Here is a 19,682-nt window from a genome sequence, read left to right on the forward strand (position 1 = left end):
AAATAGAAGCATAAACACATTAAAGAGTATATTCTTTTTCTTGTCTAGGCTGTATATACTGCTTAGCGCCACGTCGAACGCACAGACGAGCACAGTTTACATTTGGGGAGTGAGCGAGAATAGGCCGGAGCTTTGGCTCAAAGCCTGTGATGAAAGCCCAGCACTTTTATTTTTATTGTCCAATCTCCACCAGGCGGAGTGTTGTGGGAACTGGAGAGAGTTGTGTCTGCTGTTTGATCACACCATGGGAGTCTGACCTGTCACTAAGTGGTGGCAAACATGGCCCACACACGGAGCAGTTAGCCGCCATGCATGTATATGTGTGCGCGTGTATGTGTGCGTGTGTATGAGTGTGTGTGTGTTTCCCACACACAGAGCCGCATACCTCACCAAAGGAGGCAGGTCACAACATGTCAGAGTGTTGAGGATCCATAATGGCCATTTAGCCTTCAACAGCTAATATGAGGACCGCTGATTTACAAGGAATCGGGATGTTTGGTTGCTGGCCTCAGGAGTTGCTTTCATCAAAAGCTGTTTGACATTAGCTGTGAGGGATACAGACCAGGAAGTAAACACATACACAAGAATGGAACCGTCAACGCAACTGAAAATATTAGCTGGTTTTGCTTGCTCTTTTGTTGTGTGTCAAATCTCACATGGTGGCTAACCACCTCTCTTCCGACACCATTTGTCACAAAACCCAAGGAGTACCCTCAACGCAAATTTTAAAAATATATATTGCACAGTCAAACAAGACCAGAAAGCCATGGTCCTTCCGAACGACACATCGCTGAGGATCTCACCTCTGACGCAAATGCCACAGAACCGTTGTACCCAATCCGTATGATCGGTCTACTCGGATGGCCCGCGCCGTGCAAGTGTCTCTAATCCTACATTGTGCCGATCCCATCTCCAAGGTCAAAGGGCACAAGGGTCACTTGTCCTCGGAGTACTTCAACTGGACAAACGTCTGAAGGCCTCAAAAGGTCCGACATTTGTCACAGAACGCCATGACAAAGAGTTCTGTGAACTCAAGCATACGTTGAGCAGGGTCAATTCATATGACACACCTTAGAAGAACTTTGTAGGGGAGTATCCTGGTTTTGGGGAGGTCTACTGAGAGGCAAAATCGACAAATACAGAACCATCCCACTTCTAATACCATGTTTCACAGAATTTTACAAAGAGTACCCTTAATCCGGATGGGACTTTTGGGTTTGAGGCATACCTTGAACGTTGGGTCTCCATTTCCAGGGCGGTCACCCCTTGGACAACCCCAGAGGCATGGTAGGCCCACCTCTACAAACCTTCCGACCATGGATGGTATGCCAAAGAAAGGGGTCTACTGGTCCAATGCTGTATACAACTGGACCCAACAGTTCTGCTTGGTGGGCTGCACAGACAGTCTGTGGTTACCAGCTGCTAGCAGCCAGCGAGAGTGACAGCACACCTCGGGGAAACGAGTCAAACTCCAAACGCTGTGACAGAAGCACACTGACAAGCGACGACGGCGCCCCTGCCTCATGTGCATGCCCGCTCCCCCCTTTCGCCACAATGTCAAGGCGGAGCACCCCTCAGCGATCGGGAGAAGACGCATATCATGCACCATGCTAGGCTAATAGCCACGATACGCCGCCTCGGAAGTCATGTTTGATCGCGGCTCAGCTCAGTGATCATTACTGATAGTCGTGGTGGGTGGGTGGGGGGGGGGGGGGGGGGGTCGAGATGAGTTAGAGATGTCAGAATGCATATCGGCAAGAACTCATCCACTGCGGCATGCAAACATTCAAAGCTAGCTACAAACTATTAACTTTACTATCATATATTTTCTTTCTGTAATAAAATGCTAAGCTATGTGATCAGTAACTGCTGAAAAAAACTTATTACGGAAAGCAGGAAGTGAACAAATGTAACAGTTACTGATTGTAAAAGTACCAGATGGAGGGGTAGGATTTAATAAGCTTTGCTTCTTCCTACTCCTTTTGGACATGTGGAACTGTGAACTGATTATGTGATGCATTCAATTGTAATCTGATGCATGTTCAAATGAAATTAAACCATTACCATTGTTCATCCACTCCCCAGTGCCACACTGGTGGTGGTAAACTGCATTTGTAGCCACAGCCACCCTGGGGTGGACTAAGGAAATGCGGCTGCCAATTCACGCCAATTCACGCCAATGGCCTTTACCGACCGCCACGGATTAATTTGCGTTATTCACCAGTGTGGGCTGCACCGGAGGCAAGGTGAGTGAAGGACATGGCAACACTGACTGGGATGGAGGATGTGGTTTAGCACTCTGAGTATCTTCCAAGTGCACTTATTTTAACAATTAATTATTGTTAATTATTGTAATTAATTAATTATTATTATGGTATATGTTTTTATGGCACTTTTTGTCTTTTTATCTCATCCTGGTTTTTATGATGTCCATCCATCCATTTTCCTCCGCTTATCCGGATCCGGGTCGCAAGGGCAGCAGTCTCAGTAGGGAAGCCCAGACTTCCCGGTTCCCGGCCACCTCCTCCAGCTCCACTGGGAGGACACCAAGGCGTTCCCAGGCCAGCTGTGAGACATAATCCCTCCAGTGTGTCCTAGGTCTGCCCCGGGACCTTTTCCCGGCTGGGCATGCCCAGAACACCCACCAGGGAGACATCCGAACTAGATGCCTGATTTTATCATGTATTATTTCTCAGAGATACCTGAATTTCCCCCAGGGGATTATTAAAGTATCTGCCGTCTCTATGGGCTGTGTTATGTGATATGCTACATGTAGCATGCTATACGTTATGTATCGACCTACATCCTGTTCAAACATGGTGAATTGTACAAGTGTAAAGGCGCGGTACGCTATAAAGCAAGTCTGAAATTAACATTACTTTTAGTTTGACCAACTTTTTAAAACAGAAATATTAAAAAAAAAAACAGGCAACAAGTGAAGGTTCCTAGCTCCACTTTGACAACAAAGTGTTGGGATGTATCACTCGGGTGCAAATGGGGAATCTGTTTGGATACTTGGTGGCTGTGTTTGTGCAAGGAGAGATGGTGTAAACATCAGGCATGTGAAGACACTTGAAGGAAAAAAAAAAACATCTATTTTGAGGCCTTCAAGCTTGGATTCTTCAGCACGCACACAGTCATACCGCCACTTTGCCCTTGTGACCAAATGGTGACCAGAGAGACATTGACATGACCCAGATAATAGGCCCAAAGTCTTGCCTCCACAATTTGATCAATTTGCAGTTCCCTCACAATCGCGGGCACTGCGCTGTCCCCTGCAGCTACCACGTAAGCACCCCCCATGAAACCCCACGCCACCTCATTCATCCGGCCATGCGGAGCCATCAGCGGCTCGCCACACAGCATGATGCTTTGCCTTTCTCCCCTTTTCCTCCCAAATCACCACTAAGCCCGCCTGATGCCTGCTGCTGGGACACAAACGTGCTCCTGCTCCTGTCAACTCCAAGCAAAGCAAAGGCGGGGGGGGGGGACGCTGACAGTTTGTCTTGTACCATATGCCACGTGGCAGTAAAGCCCAACTGATACAGCTGGGCCACAGCCAAGGGCTCTCTCTCCTCTTTCCTTCTTCATCTAGTCTATGTTCTTCTTCCGTGCCTGTGTCTTGGGCGGAAATGTGAAACAAAATCACTGTCTGGCCCTCAGCAGCCAGGATTTACTGTCTCGGGCCGGCCAGCGCAGAGAGCCGCTTTGATGGTTATTTGTGCAATATTTCAGCCGCTGAGGTGACCACTGATAGCTGCAAGAGCTTCTCCACAGCTCCTGTGAGATTTGCCATGCAGGAGAGACTCGTAAGCCGTATTTCCAATGAAGCTGTGTAGTTTGGAACACTTTTTCCCCCCCCACTGTGAAAAGCTTGGAAAGTAATTGTGTAACATTCTTGCGTTAGGATACCAACCACTGCAAACCAGAGGGTGCCAAATTAACTGATCCTAATTGGAACACATTTTCGCACCCTTTTTCTTGGATCATGGTAGAGTTAGACACCCTGGAGAGGAGATGGAATTACAAACTTTGCTGTTCTAAAATTATGACTTTTGAATGTATTCACGCAGTATGACCTTATTTCCATTTTTTTTCAACTTCTTGTGAAATTACCCTAAATCTTAAAAACATAAAAAAATAATTTTAATACCATAAAATTATCATGAAACTCAATTGTTTTGTTAGATTTTTTACCACTTAATTCCTATTTTTTTTAATTAATAATTGATTTTGGGTAAATTTCCGTGGATTGCACCTCAACAAACAAAAATGGACCCCATATTGTAACCCAGGATGTCATACTTCATTTAAAAAAAAAATAATCCCATCTATCCCATTAAGTACAGTTTGGTTGAGCTCCATAAGGGATTATATTTTTTGCATTTTCATTGTCAAATATTACCAAAATAACTGGCGCTCACTATGTCAATTTTTGGCACACTGTGGTACACGATACAGCTTGACATTGCAGGGTTTATGGAATAGAAATACCAAGAACACGCCTATTTTCCATCAATGATGGACAGATTGTAGCATCCTGCCAACACACTCGGCAGTGAAAACGAACCACATCGATGTTTATCGTTCCAAACCATGCCGTGTCAAACTTAACTGAGCCATGACAACCAGGCCAAAGATAACACAAACAGCTCCTCCAAGGTAAGTGTCGCTTTCCTGTGCTGAAACGGCACCACCAGGATGGAATGTAAGCAAACCACGCTGTTGCTTTTGTGTGTAATCGTGCAAAGTGAAGCAAATTTGTCGTCAGTGATGTTTTTCACCTCTGAAGACCTTTGCGATGTTTGATCATTTTCTACGCTGGAAGTGTGGGGGTCACATAAAACCCTGAGGGCCAAAAGGTTTTCTTTCTTTCAGCAGGCATGAGTGTGACGGTAAATGTGCTTGGAGAAACAGGCAGCAATGTTTAATATCATCATTATTAAAGTATGAATTTGTCTATTGTGCAAAGGGGAGGGGGGAATGAGGACTGATGATGCCTGCAGAGAGGCGATAAATAACACAATCATCTGATTTGGGGGGTTTTCACTTCAAGGACAAACAGTTTAAGTGTTTGATGTACGCTTCTTCGTTATCGGCTATATCTTTTATCTTAAACACACTCATACTTTTAAATCACCCAAGCTCCCAAATCAATTTCTTCTCTCTCTCCACACATCGCACAGGGACGAAACATCCTCACTTGTTGCCAGACTTTAAAGTTGGCCCGAATTGGTCACCATTCCCCCTCCTTTGCCTTTAAAGAGGCCAGTGAGGGAGTGAAGGGTTGGGGGTTGTGGAGCGAGGACTTGATGAAAGAAATGACAGGTGAGTGGCAGACGCCTCCAGGAGCAAAGAGGTGGAAGCATGTGGGCGGCGGAGGCGAGCGTGCCAGCCGGCCGAGGTGCAGCGTGGCGCCAACGGGTGGAGAGATGCCAGATTGGACCTTTGACGCACCTTGATGGCGCTGGCAGGCAGATGTGACACAGGTGAGGGCCGGCGTTGAAGGAGCTGGCGGGCTCCTCACAGCTGTTTATTTGACCCTGAGAGACAGGTGCACACGCTGGACGCCTGACTGGGGGAGGCACGCGTGTCCCTCCACAGACACAGAAAGCATAAACACAAGGCGACTCAGGGCGGACTGATTGCACTCATGCACGACATGAAAACAAGTCATAATTAATCAATCGAGGAGGATCTGTGAGATCTCTCAAACCTTAACTCCGCAGCCAGCAACTGGCAACCTCTTCATCGTGCTTTCAAATGTCCAGTAAAAGCTACAGTATTTTATATCGACATTGGCCGGATCACACGTTCCCCAGCATGCTTTGCGGTAGTTAAAATGATTGCTTTAAAGTTTTGTACAGATATTGTGTAATAATAATAATAATGGATTCGATTTTAGCACTTTAGGGTATCAATGCACTTCACAATGAAGAGAACCCATTATTCAGCCACTCCCCAGTCCGACACGCGTGTTGGTAAACTATATCCATAGCCAAAGTGACAGTGACTGGGTGGAAGGAGCGAGGATCGAACTGCCGACCGTTTCTTCCTCAGTTTGACACACATCAAGCTCAAACAACAACAAAAAAAACCGCTAACTTTAATCCAAAGGAAATAAAAGACGCTGGGAATTAGTAGATCCCATCTGGCAACCTCTTCATTGTGCTCTCAAATGTCCAGTAAAAGCTACAGTATTTTATATCGACATTGGCCGGATCACACGTTCCCCGGCATGCTTTGCGGTAGTTAAAATGATCGCTTTTGACTGTCTTATGCCCTTTTAAAGTGTTATTTTTGTACAGATATTGTGTAATAATAATAATAATGGATTCGATTTTAGCACTTCACAATGAAGTGAACCCATTATTCAGCCACTCCCCAGTCCGACACGCGTGGTGGTAAACTATATCCGTAGCCAAAGTGACAGTGACTGGGTGGAAGGAGCGAGGATCGAACTGCCAACCGTTTTTTCCTGAGTTTGACACACATCAAGCTCAAACAACAACAAAAAAACGCTAACTTTATTCGAAACGAAATAATTCATGATGAATGATTCAGTAGCTCCACAGCCACCTAGCATGTAGCTAGCATGATAGATTCCTTTTAGGGATGAAACAATGCGTGTCATTTCCAACAAGTGCACGACATGAAGGATGGACAGACAGAAAAAGAAGAAAACAATAAGGTTGCCGCTCGGCGCTATGCAGATGAGGTATAAATTAATCACTAGTGTGATATTTTATTCAAAGAGGCCTGCGTACAGCGAGCAGGACACCCATCTGTCTCTCATCTCTCAAGGCAGCCATGTCATGCGGGACGGGAGCGACTGCCACCACCCATCTTTCTGCTCAGTGTCACTGCCACTCACCCGCCGCTCTGATGTGTTTGTTCCTCTCCGCCTCCATTAACGTCACTCTTGGTCGACATGCTCGCAAATGGAACGCCACCCACTCCTCCGATAAAGAAGAGGGGAATGCTTCATTTATGTTTCAGGTGTACACGGACACGTGGGAAGGCAGAACAAGAGTGATAGATCGAGATATTTATCTCCGAAAGTAGGTCTGCACCAAACAACCAAAGGCGCAGACCGAGCGGCGAGGTGCACGGGGGGTCAGCATTCTCAAAGGGGGCGACCAATTGGATCATGACCCATGAGGGACAGATATGGACAAGGGATTTAGTCGGAAAGGTCGCGCCGGGGTCAAGGAGTGTCTTGCATTCCAGACTCCTAATCCTCTCGCCGGCAGTCTGGAGCAATGGGCCCTCTTGATGCTCCGTAGGAGCGTGTCCGCACACACAAAAACAAGCGCTCCTCTTGCCATCAAGCACAGGATGTGGTGATGGAGGGGATGAAGACTGAGTCTGCACTTACCCGGGGATACATTTTTGCTTCTAAAACACCTCAAAGAATAAGTGTCGCCATAAGAATAGGCATGAAACAGAATCGGGGGGGGGGGGGGGGGCAATAACCCGGGTAGGACAGTTTGAGTCCATCGGAAATCAACATGAATGTGAGAAAGTGGCAACAACATTGGTTTGTTTTCTATGCCGCTTAATCCTCATTAAAATAGAAAATACCCTCCTCATCCACATCATCAGTGATACAATTTTTCATTAAATTATGACCAAAAACGGTCATGGAGTGTTTTTTGTTTGCTCGTTTTTTTTTCTGCATTATGACTTTATATGTAAAGTCTTTAAACTTTATAAAATTGCGGTCATAAATATCAATAAATGATACATTCTTGCGTCTAATTTGGGTGTTGAAGTGAAAAAGTTGTCTGCCTGCAAGAGACAGCATGGACTCTGGTTGCCCTCTCCGCTTTAAATCCCTGACCTTCCACTTATCCACCCACCTCCTACTGGGCCGTCCAGTTTCCCCCCATGCTGAGACACCAAAGTGCCGTGGATGTGGGTAATTTGTCAGGGCAAGCCAAGCCCACCCCCCTCTGCTGGTGGTATACCTTTGTGAGTACATGCGTGTGTGTTGGGGAGTCGGGGGGGGGGGCTTTCCTTCATGGAATCCCTCCAACTATGTCGCCATGCAGTCCAGGCATCAACCCCCCCACCCCCCCTCACATGTCAGCATTCCGTGGCTGCATAAAGTGGTGTTGGATGGTGTCGGTGGACGTGCATGGAAGCTTGATGAGCTCAACAATGGCAGACATGCGACAACTTGATACGATGTGTGCCTAATTCCACCTGCTACCTTCATAAAATAGCAAATATAACCACATTTGGCAACCCTTTCGACTCCATCCTATTGAAGAGGACAGGTTTTGTGGTGACCATGACAAGTGGGATTTTTCTTGCTTTTCATGCAACTTATGTAGGACTTTGGTTTTTTTTGCTAAAGGTAAGAAAAAAAACAAATTTAGCAAGGTTTTCTACATTACATCAACATCCAAATTAGGAACGATGACACGGGGGGGTGTGGGGGGTGAACCTGTTGAGATTTCCACTGGCACAAAACACACAATCTGTGGCCCAGATTGCACGTAACGCAGCAGTTTGTGTGCACTAACGGCAAGCTTCCTACTGTTTGTTTTGGAGTGGCCCTCCTTCTGCTTTGTGCATAACCCCCCCCCTCCTTCCTCCTCACTTCCTATTCCACTCCACCATACCAAAGAGAGCCAAATAAAACACAGGCTAAACATAATGTAGCAGCATGTCAGTGGCGGGGGCCCGGAGCAAGGCTGAAACCCGAACCATCGTGTACCAGCCATTAGGAGCAGCTATGCGGCAGCTATGATTTCTTCAGCGCCCGTATGTCGTCCGGCGGCGGCGGCGGTCTCCATGTATGTGAGCCAGCAGCAGATTGACAAATGTATCCTGTGTGGCTGTGCACGGCGCTCAGTGGACCAGAGAGAAAAGTCCCAGCAGGGGACTACCTCTCTGTGAAACCCCCCGCCCCCCGAATCCCCCCCCACCACCCCCGGGCCTACTGCACTTCATCAATCTCTCCACTGGGAAAGACCTGCCACCCATTTAGAGGAATAGAGGGAAGGATGCAAACGTGCAAGAAGCAAAATAAACGCAATCCGGTAATGAAGTAGCTCCTTAGGCGTCAAACGAGGAAGAATGGTGTTGTTTTGTTAACAATCTTGTTTGTCAGCATTGAATTAAAGTGTTTTTTTTACTCTTTTGGCATTCATTTCATGTCATATAAATTAAAGCATCATCTTGGTAAAGGCAGACTTTCTGTATTGAATTCTTACGAGTGCCTGCGTGAGAAACGATGTGTTTCCATTTAAAAACAGAGCAGGATGTAACTGTCAGCATCTAATGTAAAGCCCCTTGTGGTGTTAAAGTGTGTGGTTGCAGAGGATTTGTAGCGCAACATCCCCATAATTTGACACGGCCGAGGTGAGAGCAAATGGCTCCCGTGGTCTCGCTGCCCGACGACTTCCTCCAAGTCGACATTCCACAAGACGCTACCGAGGAAGGATTCAAATGATTTAGGAAGACATTGGAAGTATACTTTTGTTTTGTTGTCGGCGGGATGAGTGGGGGCTGTCTGTTGTGGGCGCACACATGTAAATGCTATTGCTTTTTATGCTGTTAATATATTCTAAAATATTATTTGAAATGAGAATTTAGTATGATTTTTACACAAAAATGGTGCAGGCATTTGTAGAAAACTGCCTTATTTTTAGGGTTGGATGAAAAACATGTGACATGTTAGCCTCTTCTATGATAAGGTTTGTAGGATCTCACTAAAGAAGGTTGCAGTTATGAGTAGAAAACATTTATTTTTAGCATTTTATGAAAAGTCGCAGATTGTCCAATCCTATCCAATCCACTTTATTTATATAGCACATTTTATAAACAGAGTTTCCAAAGTGCTGCACAGACCAGTAAAATAAAAAGTAAAAATAAAATACAATAAATAAAGGTACAAATTTAATTTAATCCAAAACTAAAAGATCAAATAAGAAATAAAATGGTAAAATAGATATTAAAATATTAAAAATAAGCAAATAAGCAAAGCAGCAAAAATGTATGAAAAATAAAACCAATTAAAATAAAAATAAAGAACTAAAAAACACAGGACCATACGACCCTACGACTTGTGATGGGAGCCTGTTTTCATAGGATTTATTGGGATTTTGCAAAATAATTATTGCAACTTGTCTAAAGGCAACTTATTGTAGCGTTCTATGAAAAATCTCATGAGAATTTTGCAGGAATTTGTGCAAAAATACTGAAATTATTGGTATAGCCGTGAAAAAACTTAAATGATGTAACAGGTTAGCCTCTTATTGGCAGAATTTGAAGTGAAAAAACATTGGTTCATTTGAGATGGTAGCATGTTCTCATGAGAATTTAGTGCACAAAAATAACAAAAGATTGTTAGAAAACTGACTTATTTTTAGGGGTTTATGACTATGACTATTATATGACATGGTAGCATGTTCCTCTGAATATTTTGGATTTTGTACAAAAATTTTGCATTTATTTTTTTAATTTGATCTGAGTAGGATTCTTGAAAAAAAGCTTCATAAAAAATACATGTTTAGTTTTGTATGATTGTCACTGGGGGTGCTAAAGCGAGGAATGGTGGCGGTCCGCAGTGACCGCCCACAAGTAAATGCTATCGACGTGAACTGAAGCCTAAAGACGGCCAAGGTGAGAAATAGCTGGCCTCCTCTTGCGTCCACGATGACTCCAAGAGCTGAGAGACATGTCAGGAATTTCTCATGCCTCAGCGGGAGGTGTCTCTCGCTGAAGCTCTCTGCAGATCCACTCACTATGCTGTGTCAGCAAAAGCCTCCAATGTGGAGAACGATGAAACGCTCCTCTTGTTGAGGAAAGCGTGATCAGGCCGGAATGTATCCGCATCAACAAATAACGGTTTTGACAACAGCAGTGGCTGAACTATAAGTAGACCATCTGAGTCTTCTGGGGGTCATCTATCCCAGCAAGGCGGCTTCACTCTTGGCTCCATCAAGGCGAGAGGAAGCCGTGGAAGGAAATGAAGCGAGCGAGAATGAATGAGCCTCACCGAACGAGAGCCAGAGCTGGCGAGGAGAGTTAGTTTACAGCGCAATCAGCATTAAGGAAATTGGTTTGCACTAGCTCTGCGAGTCTAGCCAAGTGATTGATGCTAAGCTAGGCTAGCGGGGAAGGAAGCGGCGGAATCGGCAGCAGGGCTGGGGCACGAGGAGCTGTCAACTACTTCCTGGTCGAGGAAAAGTGTGAAGTAGGCCTCCTGATGCCCGTCCTGGTGCTAAATTAGTAAGAATGCATGCTTTTCCACTGTTTTCACGAGATTTTTGTAGGATTTTGTAAGATATTTGCGGGATTTAATCCGACAAGTACAGAAAAATTATTGTAATGTAAAGCCAGTTTTCATGAGAATTTGGTAGCATTTCGTACAAAAATTAGGTTTACCTGTACATAGAAAAGCTTATACCTACTAGTATCTTGTACACAATTGTGTTGTTTGTAGTAGAAATTTTGTTGGGATTCTATGGCAAGTATGATAATATTGTACAAACATTTTCTACAAAACAATAATGGAACATTTTTACACTGCAATTAGTCAAAACCATGCGGTTTTAGTGTTGTATGAAAAATATAATGCCGAGTGGCAAGCGTGTGATTTTGAAGAATAATTTAATGTTCACTTGGAAATATTTATCACCAGACTTTTGAAGGATTTTGTGCAAAAATCTCATCGCAATTACTAACAAACTGATTTAACTTAGGAAAGACTGAATGCAGCATTAGCGTCCATTCTGTTGTGTATTTTGTAAAATTAGTAAATACTAGAAGTATTTCACTGTAATAAGCAGAAGCCAGACACCATGATCCCGGTATACTTTAGTAGGATTTCACTCAAAATATTGCAGTTTCTAGTTGAACATTTGTAGTATTCTATGAAAAATGTACGCTGTGCCAGATTACGAAATAGTTGTATCCAGACAGGAACGCCTCACTGGGCGAAATCGATGTAATGCAGCAGCATATTGCTCGATTATGAGATGGCATTTCCAGATGCTGTTTTCATAGAATACTGTTTCGGGGTACCCAGAACGCCGTTTCCGTGTGGATGAGAGGCCGAAATGATAAAGTACTTCACATTTTGACATGAAAACGCTTATTAGTTGCCAGAGTTACATAGAATCCCACGTTCTTATGATACTGCAGTCAAGAATTTCAGTCTGTATTGATACTGTGCCTTAGCAGAAAAATGACATTTTCAGGGTTGAAGAAGAAAAAGCTCATCCCATGTTGGTATCAAAGCCTGTTTTGAGAATCCAGTTGGATTTTCTCAAAAAAAAAAAAAAAAAGATGCAGTGTAATTAGTGGAAAATATCAAAATGCATAAGAGACGTGTGTGCTTGCAGCTGTTCAATGAGAAGTGAATGAGCTACTGTTCTCAGGCCCGGCGCCCAAAGCCATCCATCCCAGGGGTCCTACCAACATCATTTCCACTTGCTAATGACGATACAAAATTCCCCACCAAAAATAGTCAACATATTTCACAGAATGTCTGGTCACAAGTATGGAGCACGGGGGGCATTTTAGTAGAATGTTGTGGAATTTCAACTGAGAGCGCTTTGCTTCATTATTATTGACATTATGTATGTACAAATAATTGTCTAACACGTCAAAGATCCTCTATATCAATGGTTCCCTACACTCGCGTACACCTACACTACTGCTGTACACTTAAACTTCATTATGTTAATTCACTTTAAATATTAAAGCTAATTGATTGGTTCATTCAGTTTATAGTAATTCCAGGTCAAAAATTTATATTTTGCTTGGTGACATTGGGATAACGTTTGATATGAGCATATAATAATATAAAGAGATAAGTACCCATCCTACGTATCTTTTATTGTTAGCATCCTTCCCTTTGAATGAATGCTACACCAGAAGCGCTTCAGATTATTTGCAAATGAGGTATAAACTGAACTTGGAGGCGGGTCTTATGTGACCAGATTTGGCCACGGGCCGCCAGTTGAGTGTGGCTGCCATCTGACCTCCACCTAGCGCCCCCCCCCCCCACATCATCAAAGTAGCTGCGCACACAAAGCGTCAACACCGCATGAAGCAGTGCAGTCTTCAGGGCAGCCAGTCAAAAGTTGGGCTTGCCAACCGTCGCGCCACATCAAAGATGTTGACAATCGTACACGCAGCATAATTAAACAACACAGCAGCGAGGAGGAAGAGGTTGCGTGGATGCCCTTGATACTCGGGTGTTGGCGTTGACAGCATTCTGTCTGAGAGATACGTCTCCGCCGAAGAGCGTCTTACATATCCTGACGTGAGGTTTAGTCATTGCTGGCTCAGCGGCACAAGGAGGAAGAGGAGGGTACAGACGGGTGGAGGTGATGGGCATGTGCTCATGGAGATTGGGGGCTCAAAAGACAAGCTAACTGTGCTAACTGCTTACACAATACACAGTGTGGTACACGGTACATGTTTACATGGTACAGGTTTACCATGTCGCCTCAAAAAAATCTGATTGCTCTGCGTTACTTTCTCTCCCGTCGTATCACTGCAAAACAAACACTGCACCCTCGATATGAATCATGTGATTCGACCAGCAAATCTGACAAGGAAATAACTAATAAATAATAATAACAATAAATAATAAGTATGAATGTGAGTGTGAATGGTTGTTTGTCTGTATGTGCCTTGTGATTGGCTGGCCACCAGTCCAGGGTGTACCCCGCCTCTCACCCGAAGACAACTGGGATAGGCTCCAGCACCCCCGCAACCCTCATGATGAAAAGTGGTAGAAAATGAATGAATTAATATTACAATTTCCAGTAAAACACATTGGAACTTGAATATATTAATGATAAAAATGTAAAAAGAAGTTAAGCACAGTTATTGCACCATTGCACAAGCAGGCAGGATTAAAGTCCCAGCCCCTCCCCTCCTACCCCCCGCCCCATCCCTCTCCTCTCTCCCAGTGGCTCAGTGTCTTGATTTATCTGATGGAAGGAATTCTACACAGGGCTCGCCATGGTATCCTTACACTGTAACCTTTCCCCCCTCCCCTCCACATCAATCCCCCCCCACCACCAGATGTTCCGCTCTCCAAACACGCTAATGTTCATCCCCAGAATCCCCGTGCAAACATATCAGGTGGTCGCTACATGTTGACGCTGGCCGCCGGCCGACCGACGCGGGCGACACAAGTGTAAGAGGGGACAGACGGCGATGTCAGACATATGCTGGGGCCAGCTGACAACACCGAGATGACCTGGAGGAGTAAGTGGAGATGATGTGGAGAGGAACAAGGAGGGGTTACCAAAGGGATTGATCACTAACGCAAACATCACAAACAATTACGGAGGTATCCGTTTATGAACATGAATTCCTCGCATCCATCCATCCATACGTCCATTCCGCGTGCACACCACAACCTCTAATATGACGATGAAGGCGTCGGCGCAGGAGATAAAGCAGCAGCAGCCGGTGATGCTGCCCTCCCAGTGACCCCCCTCCATGACACAATGAGCCCCAAATGGCAGACATGACCGAGGATCAAGTGCTTCAAAGTGAACTGGCCAGAGATAACCCCCCCCACAACAGGCCCTCCTCGAATGATAAAGTGCAGAAACGATGTAGCTACCATGACACCTGGACACCCTCATCCACTGAATGGAGTTTGGATGGACGCTAAGCTAATAAATATTATTTGGGGTGATGAGCAATAAGATTAGCATTGACACTAACACCAACACAACACCAGAACTCTTGTTGTGTAACATCGTGAAATAAACATTCAGGACTATTTTAATGAGCGGCAGTTTGAGAAATAACGCTAGCACTGATGCCAACACCAAAACAACAGGTGTTGTCCTGCCTGGTCCAACAGCAGATTAGCAATAATGCTATTTTTGTTCTTGAAATAGCGATGTAGAGTTGCATCAAGACCAATATGAAACTATTCCTAACCACATTTGCCCATAAAAAAATAATACATAGAATCTGTCCCAGGCTCACCATCATTGCGCTATAATGTTAGCATTGATGCTAATGCCAAAACAGCAAAACGGATCCTGGCTGGTTCACCGATAATGAAGGCAGCGTTACCATGGCAGTGATAGTGATGCTACTGTCATGATTACACTTTAACAACATGTTGACGCTGTCTCTTTAACAACATAGTATTACATAGTGTTGCTTTAAAGGTTAGACAGGACAAAAAATAGATGGTACGGTGGGTAACCCTTCACATGAACAAGGCTGCCCCTTCTTTGACCCTTCTGTAATCCACAATTAGTCATTCTTTGTGGCCTACCATTGCAGATGTACACGCTCACCTTGGCGGTTAGCAACTACAAGCTGGGGAGAGAAACAACAATCATTGATTTCCTCTTCCCTCCTTCCTGATTGTAATGGAAGTATGAAAGGTTTGAGTGGTTCCTTTTTTTTTATTTTTTTTTTAACGAGTGATGCCTTCCTCCACTACTTATCCTTGAGGCCGCTGAATGGATGGAGAGCTGAGAGGAGGACAAAAAAGGCACACTTCCTGTGCCATGTCTCAGCATAGGAGGAAGACACAAGTATTCAGACATGTTGCTAAACACCCATCCTTTGTAGTGGACTGTTCAAGGGGCACTGCAAAAAAAAAAGAGTGGGGGAGTGGCTACCATGATTCTCTGACACGTAGGGCCACCCTACTGCTAGATTATGTTAATCAGGTCTACTGTTTTATACTTTATACTATATTTTTTATGTGAAGCTACAAACAATGGGTTTTGCCTCAACTCTTGATATTGTTATTGTACTACGACTGTATTTTTTTTTTCAGGTTTTAGCCCCCTGGAGATGCACAGGATATGAATGAATATAGTAGACATTCAAAAAAATTCCAAAACCAAATAAGGAACAAGAACCGGGATATAACTTTGCCACTTTTGGACAGATTTAGTAGAGATACTCAATTGTTTTAGGCCACCATTAAATGTACACAAGTACACACAATCTACACTGCAAAACCGCTGCTCAAGCTCTGCAACCATTCTGTCCAGTGGACAGTGATCAATCATATAATAATCATTATTATATTATTAATTAGCCTATTATTATTACTATCATCATTATTCTTCTTCTGATTATTACTACTACTACTACTAGCAGTAGTAGTAGGCTAGTATTAGCCTGCTTATTGGCTTGCTTATTAGCCTGCTTTTGCCCTAATGGATGAAAATTGTCAGAGATTTTTTTTTTGTAAAAAAATAATAATTCATTCATTCATTTTCTACCGCTTATCCTCACGAGGGTCGCGGGGGAGTGCTGGAGCCTATCCCAGCTGTCTTCGGGCAAGAGGCGGGGTACACCCTGGACTGGTGGCCAGCCAATCACAAGGCATAATAATAATAAATAAATAAAAATCTATTAATAAATATATTAAATTACCGTATTTTCTGGACTATACGTCGCTCTGGAGTATAAGTCGCACAAGGCCAAAAATTTATAATTAGGTAGAAAAAAACATACATAAGTCGCACTGGAGTATGAGTGGCATTTTTTGCGGGTAATTTATTTTCCAAACTACTTGACCAAAACAGACATTACGTCCTCTTGGAAGGCAAGTTCTAACAATAAAAGAATAGAGAACAGGCTGAATAGGTGTAAGATATGCTAACACAATGCTTATTCAGCTACACAAAAAAATAAACAAGAACAGAAAAGGTGTCCAGTGTTTATGTATGTAACAAACATTTTTTTCATTTCTAAGTCGCTCTGGAGTATAAGTTGCAGGAACAGCCAACCTATGAAAAAAAGTGTGACTTATAGTCAGACAAATACGGTACTTAGGGGGACTTAAGAACATTTTAGGCCTAATGATGCCACTGGTACACGTGCTGAAAGCTGGTAATTTACCCCTCGTCTTTTTTTGAACATACAGAGTCTCATGCATGTAAAAAAAACAACAACACTAATACTCATGAGGATGCTGGCATGCTTTTTCCATTGCATATAATTCTACTTTATCTGTCGTTTCATGTTCAAGTAACGTGAGATACCTTTAATCTCCTGCCCCGACTTCCTGGTTTTATGATGAGCTCATAAGTGGAGAAACAGAAGGCCAAAGCAGCTTTTTCTTTGTAATAAAGCAAAGGAGAAGACCTGTCACTTGGCAATTTAAATGCATACTAGATTGCTTTTAAAGTGGGTGCCGCTGATGTCCCGCTCTGATGTTAAGGCTTCTCCTGACGGGTGGTAAAAGCCCAAGAAAAATCTCCTTCAGGATGGCAAAGGAACAAGTTGTCGCTTTATTTGAAAAAGAAGAAGCTGCACATTATCCTCCTGTGCTGATGTCACATTGATTATGCTGATCATAAACTGCGTTTGTTTACCCCTGGCTCCCCCCGCTGTCAGTCATCTATCCGAGGAGACGGGTGCAAGTCACACTAAAAGCCATCTTTTCCGTGTTTTTCCTGCTTTTTCAGGTCACGCCGCGGCTAACGTCGCTCCCAGCGGAGGCCCCTTTTTCCTCGGCGCTCCCGGATATTAATTGCTTTTTAATGTTAGCCTCCTCTCATGGAAGTTGTCGCATACTAACAAATCAACAACAATAAGGTTCTTTATTGTCGCAGGCCACAGCCGCGGCTAAAAGGGTACGCTCACTGAATAATCCATGCTGGCTGCGACGGAATGGAGGCTGCTAACAGAGGAGCGGGAACAAGAGGCCATTTGGCTTTCTTTGCACCGCGTCCCAAGTGTCCCCTGCGCCCATCTGTGGCATGTTGCAAGATGGGACCGCGGTGCGAGCGATGATGGCACGATGTAACACTGATCCAGCTAATCCAGCTAAGCAAATGAAGCAATGTGACATGTTTTCCCCGCCCGTTTGCCTTCTTAGGCTGCAACTTCAGGAAAAAATCTCAGTTTAGCATTCATAATTTATCTGCGCAAAGAAAAGTCTCATTGTTCTACGTTGATGATAAAATTGAAATGACAATACAGCTAGCGTGCTTTCAAATATGTAGGATTTGGACAGAAAGCAACATGAAGCGACTTTTTCTCTTATTTAGTTGACTTTATGAAGTTGTGGAGTTAATGCATGGAAATGATGATGAAATAAAACCTTGCTTTCTGCATGAATGATACGCAGAAAAATCATAACTTTATCACAATTATGTATGTCAAAATATATCGTGGTTGAATTGAGATTTTTTTTTAGGATGACCCTTATGTTTGTGGAGTGTGTTCCACAAAGATGGCTGCACAAGACTTTGCCTTATGTTAGATTTTGACATAAATTCCAAGAATTGGTCGTATGTAGTAAGTATTACTAAGAATGTGACATTTCGTCATGTGGAATGATACTTTTGTTTACGGTACGCAAATAGTTTTTGCTTATCTCTTAGAAATTATGAAATGTTACATCGCAACGATAGGTGCCATACTTTTGCCACCGAGGGCTTCATACAGAAAAAAGCAAAAGCCACGTTCATATTTATAAAACAGATTTAAATCCAAAGCTTTGTGCGATTTTGCCGTTTTTTTTAATGGTGGTTTCATTTTATTTCTATGAAAAAAATGAACAAATTGCAGTAAGCAAATGCATTAAATTTCTATGTATTACCCAAATACGTTTTCAGTATGGGCGCCATATGTATGTACTGTATATTGTATTATGTCTATATAACATGGACATAATACAGCGCCTACTCACTACTCCAAAAAACTCCAATAGCGTTTTTTGCCAATGCTTGCTTAAAAACCGTATTTGTGCATCCTCGGATGAAGCCTGAACATTGCAATGACGACACCTTATGTGTAGCGGAGGGAGGTGGGGTTGCAGGGGGTGGGATGGTGTGCAGCACAAGGGGTCATCAGTGAGTGTTTGGAGCTTGAGTTACAGGGCCAGCATCTGCCATCCGGTCATCAGGCCCTCATATCCATCACTGGGCCGTGGCGTGGTGCAGCCCGGCGTTTGTAAAAACACCCAGAGGAAATGGAGTCTCTGGGCCAGACAAGAATAAAATTAGCTTGATGACTAAGTTCCTCCTCGGGTCCCAGCGGGAAAAGAACTCTGCCATTTGTTTTCATTACTTCCCTCGGCTGGAGAAGCAAAGCCCATGTTATGTGTGTGTGTGTATATGTGTGTGTATGTTTGTGTACATGCATTCAAAATGGAGCGTTTTGTCATTTCCACTGGCTTTAATCAAACCAATTCCTCGTAAACACAGCACTCCCATTCCCAAAGTGTAATATTTGTGGAGGTGACATTAGCCGTTTGGACGCGTTCCATTGTGCATCCCTCGCAGCACCGCAATATCGCCTGCCCTCCGCGACTTTATTGTGGTTTTCTTCCTCAGAGTATCTTATAAACACGCAAAGGCTGTAAAAATTGATTTGCTCGCAAACGTGTTTTCATTCATTACCAAGCTAACATTCTCAAACGTGCATATGGATTACTTTTGGATACAGAATAGACCAGATCTGGGAAAAGCACTCACTGTGCCGTACCTTTGAATCGCCATTGGCCATCTCTGTGTAGAGTTTGCATGTTCTTCCCATGCGTGCCTGGGCTTTCTCCGTGTACTCCGGTTGGTGACGAGCCCAGGGTGCACCCCGCCTCTGGTCTGAAGTCAGTTGGGATAGGCTCCATCATTCCCCCTCTACCCTAGTGAGGATAAGCGACATAGAAGATGGATGGATGTACTATCAGATCCAATACAACTTTCAAT

The 19,682-nt window shown here is 43.9% G+C and overlaps 1 protein-coding gene across 2 annotated transcripts in view; it reads right to left on the bottom strand.

The window, feature by feature from the left end:
* LOC131114699 (uncharacterized) overlaps nt 1–19,682 on the bottom strand; it is a 234,994-nt gene that overhangs the window by 156,776 nt on the left and 58,536 nt on the right. For both annotated transcript variants that reach the window (XR_009122017.1, XM_058064339.1), the window contains exon 4: nt 19,462–19,618. Coding sequence is in view for 1 of the 2 variants with exons in the window: in XM_058064339.1 (XP_057920322.1) it covers nt 19,462–19,618 (157 nt within the window). In the remaining variant the exon portion in view is untranslated. The remainder of the gene's footprint in view (nt 1–19,461; nt 19,619–19,682) is intronic.

This window comes from Doryrhamphus excisus, chromosome 2, assembly GCF_030265055.1.
Source record: "Doryrhamphus excisus isolate RoL2022-K1 chromosome 2, RoL_Dexc_1.0, whole genome shotgun sequence".
NCBI classification, from domain to species: domain Eukaryota; kingdom Metazoa; phylum Chordata; class Actinopteri; order Syngnathiformes; family Syngnathidae; genus Doryrhamphus; species Doryrhamphus excisus.